At 40.7% G+C, this 6,923-nt stretch overlaps 1 protein-coding gene across 2 annotated transcripts in view; it reads left to right on the forward strand.

The window, feature by feature from the left end:
* Window positions 1-3,279: 3,279 nt before the first annotated feature.
* LOC118423291 (scavenger receptor class F member 1-like) overlaps window positions 3,280-6,923 on the forward strand; it is a 9,388-nt gene continuing 5,744 nt past the window's right edge. For both annotated transcript variants that reach the window (XM_035831390.1, XM_035831391.1), the window contains exons 1-6: window positions 3,280-3,387; window positions 4,024-4,110; window positions 4,501-4,589; window positions 5,480-5,687; window positions 5,876-6,025; window positions 6,217-6,421. In XM_035831390.1, coding sequence (XP_035687283.1) covers window positions 3,331-3,387; window positions 4,024-4,110; window positions 4,501-4,589; window positions 5,480-5,687; window positions 5,876-6,025; window positions 6,217-6,421 — 796 coding nt within the window. In that variant the 5' untranslated portion in view covers window positions 3,280-3,330. The remainder of the gene's footprint in view (window positions 3,388-4,023; window positions 4,111-4,500; window positions 4,590-5,479; window positions 5,688-5,875; window positions 6,026-6,216; window positions 6,422-6,923) is intronic.

A 6,923-nucleotide genomic window follows, 5' to 3' on the forward strand; every position in this document is an offset into this window, starting at 1 on the left:
ATTTAAGACCCAAGAAGCCTCCAAGAGTGAAAGTCTCGAGGGGTTCTCCATCCAGGCCCAGGCTTCTTATAATTCTCTTTTTTTCAACGCTGCTGGTCACGCTGGAGTGGAATCATCCAGTGGATCCTCGTATGACATATATTTTTTTCTTTTGTGATAGACTTGTGGGAATAAGGAAGTATTGACTGTTCTGTGCATATCGTCGGTCCTCTCTGTCACAACAGTGAAAGATTTGACCTTCTAAATAATTTCCCCTTTGATTCTTATGCACAAATAAGGCCATTTTGTTTGCTTCTTCTTTACTTAAAGATCACTTGATGTCCTAATGACTAATAATTAGACTGGATAAATGGTCTGCCTCAAGGTAATAAAGAGCGGTTAAGTGAAAAATCTTACAAAACTTTTGGTTGTTTTGTTGTTACCAAAAAATAACCAATGTTCCTCATGATCCTTGTTGACCATAGTAACAAATTTCCATGAAGCAAATCGCTGTAAATCTCCACAGTCTCGTGAAAGATGAATTGCTTGTGAATATCAACAAGTCCTATGTCTGTAATCTTACAGTCAGTCTTCCAAGACTTCCAACACCCAGGTGACAGTGGAAGGAGGCGACCAGGAAGTTGCCTCCATCGTAGCTGATTTCTACTCCACCGGCTTCAAAGACACCTTCACCGAGTGGCTGAAGTCCATCCCTACATACCCCAAACCCATCGAGATGTTCATGGGCACCATGTCGGAGCTGTTGGACTTGAACTACAAACTTCTCTTCCCTTTTGACATCAAAGATGCTGCAAGCGGTTGCTTCAGTCAAAAGTGAGCTTGATGAAACATTGTTCCAATATGACCAGTATGTCTTCAGATATGAGATACTCTGCATTAACTCGAGCTCTGTTCAATCAATCAAAGACAAACATTGTTATTTTTGTGGGGTAAATCCATTTTTTTTTACGTCACATTGCTATTTTGTACTTGTCGGGTCTTAGAGAGAAGAAATTGGATTATCATTTTGAATGATTAAGGTTACATTCTATATTTTGATGACAAATTCTCAGCCTCAAGACCGAGAACTTCACAGAAAGAAAGTACTACGAGGTCAAAAAGCTGGTGAACAACAGCAATGGGGTGATGGAACCTGTTACTGAGAAACGGTAATCCTGACATTTGTAGAAGATGATCATGATTAATCATGAAGTTACATGTAAATGTTATACTATGATTGATCTAAGAATAACGATAAAACTAACGATTTATCTTTAACTGACAACAATATGATAATGATAATCTTGTTTGGCATGGCTTATATTTGTATTGAACTGATTTGGATTGCTATGGATATTCCAAGTAAGCAAATATCTTAGTGATTTTTTACCGCTTCAAAATGCCCAAGGTATCAAGGAAGTATTGGTCCTGCCTTTACATCTGCACAGGTATTGTGACTTTACGACAGTGGACAAGTTTCAAGAAGGACTGGACAAGAAACGACTCGCACTGGAAAGGGCAATCGTTATGTACATGGAAGAGGTATGGTACATACCATTTTGTTTTGTGTTCCATCTCTGGCTTGTAGGCATTATGAGATATCAACTAATCACGTTTGTCTGGAGAATAATTGATACAACTGTTGAGGATTACTGACAAATGTTATTTGCAGCTACTATCATACTTAGGTAAACGAAGTTATGTAACACTCTATTTTCTGTTTTGTTTTGTTCCAAGAGTTCCAACCACGCATGGTTTACTTTTTAACACAATATGAGGCGTACAAAACATTATGATACAAAGTATCATTATCCATAATCCATTATAACTGCAATTCTGAGGGCTGTTCAACAAAATGAATTGCTTGAACCACTTCCAGTTGTTGTAGAAGGCTTAAATTGCCACACTAAAGCGATACGCACTTTGCCCTTACATGATGATGATAGCTGTGTCTTCGTTTTCGAACACCATAGGGAAGGTTGCCCTTCTCTGCAGGCTCTCATGTGGCTAAGTAGCATAATCCGTGATCTACATACACATCCTGCTGCAGTTATATAGGTCATACATGCATGTATTATTCAATGTCTGAAAGTCTAAAAAACAACATTTTCACAGCTGGATCTCAGCTAATAAAGATCAATGAGACATCATATTATTTTGTAACTCGTGCAAGTTTAGCCTCATACGGTGACTTGGAAAGGGCCAAGGGGATCTTCATTAAAACACTGTCATAGGACTAGTATGTTCAAACAACACTATTGACGCCTGGTCGTTTGTCCACATGTCCACAGGGACCAGTGCCCACCACGGATTTCCGTCTGTCCGGGGGAAAACCCGGATGTACGACTGAAGCCTTGAGCGTGAAGGGGGGGACTTCCGGAACTACCTACCCAACATGGCTGGAACTCATCAATGGTGACACTTACAAGGTAGGAGGTACAAGGATAAAGCACCGAGTGAGTGAAGCGTAGTGGGATATCATTCCTGCAAGTGTGAATTATTTGCCAACTAGTAATGCACGGCTGACTTATTTTCATTTACCAATGGCAATGCTAAGGACATTATGGTTGTTTACCCAACTATAGCCTGGCTTTCTGATCAGACTAAATTAACCTCGCCAAATACGTCTGTGGTGATCGGAATGAATGGCCATGGTTCCAAACATGTTATTTGTGCAGGTTACAAGAAGGCCTTCGTAACAATAGCGTAACTTTATTGTTTTAACTGCAGGTCATCTTTGATCTTCCTGAAAACATCAACTACGACATTACGAAGAACAGAGAGGCCTTCCTGGTTTATGTACGGAGAACGTAACAAACCTTAAAACTCCTTATAGGGCTCATATGTAATGTACATACTATAATCAGATTGCCGTACATTGTAACTGTTACAATTGTCGCGCAATAAAGTTCTGTGTGGGAATCCCCATCTGGCTTATTTTCTAGCAGATAACTTTTGTTTAAGTGCAATATTCTTGTGAAAGCAACAGTACAATATACGGCAAGATTGTTATGTAACGTTGTGCAATACAACATGTATCAAAAAGTCGGATGCACACATTAAGTTTTACCTTGCGCCCTCCAGAATTTCTACTATTCTGATTAAGGGGTCGGCCTATGATTCTTCGTCTTTTAAAGCCATATTGTATGTTGATTTTAAATGTGTTGCGTTGTATGTCAATAAACATGATGTCAACCCCCCTCTATAAATTGACATAATTATCTGATACCTTTGTGGCAATTTGATAAAATATGTGGATGTCAAATTGTTATGGGAGGCACAAACAACACAGTGGCAGCAAGTCTAATATATACTTTTTTCAGATGGAACTGTCATATTCCAGGGGAATCAATGCACATGTACAACAGCCGTGACAATGGTGGGAGTGGCGATACCAACAACAAGAAGGTAAGTCCTGTTTCCAAACTGGTTATCAGTCAGTCGTGATCAGTGTTTCCATTATGAGACTGACGAGACCATCCCTGGATTCAACTGCAGCTCGCCATCAATACGTACAATTCGTTGCTGAGTGTTTGACATGCATCTTTTTGTTTTGCGCATTTTCACCCCAAATTCATTACACCATCTGACCTATTTCATAGACCTTGAGTGTAAATAATAGGGCTATACTTGATGCAAGTTGTGACTATCAGAACCACATGTAGTACGACGAATTTTGACTTTGATATATATATGCAACTCTTTATACCCCCTTTCACTAGGACGGCGCTCTCGCCGCGCTCTCTCTGCGACCTAAAATTTGACATATCGCTCAACGAATTGTATAGAAAAGAAACGAATCTTTTTACAATTTGTGTGTTTTGTTCTCCTCTCAGTCCCACTTTTACGTTTTGTATGATATACCCGGTGTGAAAGCGAAGGATACACATATCCTATCTAGGTCGCAGTGAGAGCGCAGTACGATCACCGTCTAGTGGAAAGGGGGCCTTAGCTGCGTGATGCTCTATCTAGAGTTTTTTTTCAATGATTGCGGACGTATTGTTACATGCAAATTTGTTAAAGGATGTGTATTTACAAACATAGGTCTCCTGCTTTGGTTTTGTCATGACATATAATGAAGCAACCGGAGTGTTTTCCGTCACACCTCAAGATCAAGAGGCTTCCAAACAGGTACGATCTATACCAATTATTTCACGGTTTATACGTATAAGTATACGTTTCTTTATTACTTCAATGAAGATGGAAGTATTGTTTATTGATTTGGTTTTCGTGTGTCAAGCAATGTTTACTTGAAGAAAAGTTGCACCGTAATTTCCAACACATCCAGCAAAAGCCTTTGTCAAGAATTGGGCAATCTTCTGCGACGCCATGTGATGTAGAGTTTTGTGTTGGAAACTTAGCTCTTTGCTTTAGAGCGATTTCTACACACTTACAACCTAAGGATGTTACTGTGCCGCACCATAATGATTTTTATACACATACATTAAGTTCTGATTTGAAGAAAATGAGTTAAATCAAATGATTTGTTAAAATTTGGTTGTCCTGCCCTTGTCTTTGCAGGTTTTGGGGAACTTGCCTCGCAACTACGCAAACTGGAAAGTTGCCCGAGCTGAATATGTCAGCCCGTTAGAGCACTCCCAGGCAAAAGGGTAAGTCTGATAGCCTGGCATCCATCCTATTGTGTGTAACGCTTGTTCACCTTTATCCGTTGGGTAACCTAAATTCGTTGTTTTGAAAAACTGTGCCATGGGGTAGGGATTTCAGGTCAACGGACGCAGGTTTCAAATTGAAATATTTTCATAATACATGTATTGCAGTGTGAAACTACTGTGTTTCAACTTGACGAAACCCAAATACCCTATTTTCAAATACAATTAACGGATATCGGTTACCCCACGGATAAAGATGACCTAACGTTAACCAAGGTTCGTTCCGCCGACCGCTTCCGCTTCCTCCGTCCCCATTCGGTCGTTTGGTCCTAAACAAAGTCATGCATTATCAATCGGAACTCCCATATTTCAGACGAATATTCAAATGTCATTCGGTTACCTACTGTACAAGACTTTGCATGCAAGGGTGAATCAATCGGAGGACCAAACAGAGCTTTGATACATACCAGGCTGTAAAGTTGCTTGATACCCTTTGAAAACGACGGAATGCCATATATCACACTGTATTAACAACTATGGAAAAGCCAATGTTGTCAGGAAGTGACTGTGGTCATTGTTGTCACACTCATGTACTCATTCTGTACTCACACTGCCGCACTCATGTACTCACACTGTACTCATTCACACCAGAGTTAGTGAGGAAAGTCGTGTAAAGGGCACAAGATCGGTGACACGCAACCGGATTCGAACTCAGGACCTCTTGGGCCTGAGACCAACGCGCTGCCAATTGCGCCACGCGATCCCACGCCAATGGTAACGAAAGATAAAGGAGTGATAGCATTTGGAACACTGAAATGATTACGTCATTGTTGATAGTTCATTCAGAAATGTAATACTGATAAGCAATTCTGTTATGGTGTTTCTACCAGCCGTTCTTTAGCCAGTATAGTCGAGGCGCCCTGCACGGTGAAGTGGTCCAACTCTTACCAAATCAAGCCCGCGGAGGAGGGAGGAAGGTGTCTTTACTTCGTTGCGGCGTCTTCAGGCGACATTTTTGTTGTGTTCTCCGTCATTCCGAGGGATAAAAGCACCTGGTACCATCTCCAGATCAGTTTCCAGGGTGTTGCTCTCTACAAGGTAACGCCATTATTTTCTACAAGCATTTCCAGCACCAACATTTAAGTCCAGATCAAGCAGTGCTAATCGTGTTTAGAATTGGTACAGGAGTCATACTTTGTTCTCTAAACGGTCTTGATGTCATAAGCACCTAAAATTATTTCACGAACTTATGGGGTAACATATCTTGTATAATATATCATTCTCAGGGAATGAAGCTGGTGAAATACGAGGGAGCAAAGAGTGCCCGAAGTCTGGGGGACTCCAAATTATTGTTCCAGCCGTATTTCATTTGTCTGGAGGAAGACCATGAAAAACAGCGAACCTACATCAAATATGGCATCGGCTCTGACACTTCCGTAAGTGATATGTTTAGACTATATATATATATATATATATATATATATATATATATATATATACTTACATGTTATAATATGCCGATTCTATTTTCTATTGCAGTACTGGTATACCGAGTTCAGATCAGTTCATACTGTTTATGACTATATACAAGTTACAACATTTAAAAAAAAACATTTTCTGCCAACAGGAGAAAGGGCTGGTCTACATGGTCTACAATGATGCCGGTCCACCACTGGGCATCCGTTTCTACTCCTTTGGTGGAGGGGAAAAGGACGTAGAGATCATGGACGCCCGAATCATCGAGGGAGGGGCACAGGGAGAAATGGAATGTACGGGAGGAACAGTCCTAAAGGACGGGAAGTGTGTGGAAGACTGTCACCCCGAGTGTAACGGTGAGCCTTTTCTGGAGTTTTTTGCGCTCATTGCGTTTGAAAGTGAAAAAATATAAAATAAACTGGCTTTGTGGACAGTGAGTGAAGTTGTTTTACATTTTGACGTCATGCATGCCTGGCCGTTTGCATGTATCAGGTAAAGACTGTGACTTACCGACCTGCCATCAACCCCGGATGTACTCCATCCCAGAAGCTCTTTTGGGATAGAAGCACATCTGGGATGCAGGACAGACATCGAAGTTAGGGCTGTCCATAGCATGTTAAAATACACTGAATGAAGGCTTAGAAAAAGTACTAACCCATCTTTCAATCTTAAAAATTCTTCTCCACCAAAAAGTCACTTGGGTCTAGTCTATAACCATTGAAAGAAAACAGGGGGTTGTTTGGTTAATTCTCCGAGAAAAGCTGGCTCTATAAAAGAAACCCCACCTTTGCCCCCTGTTCCCTCCTGATACAACCGGTAGCACCCTACAAATAAAACCTGTCCTACACCAACAAAACT

Source organism: Branchiostoma floridae, chromosome 9 (genome assembly GCF_000003815.2).
Source record: "Branchiostoma floridae strain S238N-H82 chromosome 9, Bfl_VNyyK, whole genome shotgun sequence".
Classification (NCBI taxonomy): domain Eukaryota; kingdom Metazoa; phylum Chordata; class Leptocardii; order Amphioxiformes; family Branchiostomatidae; genus Branchiostoma; species Branchiostoma floridae.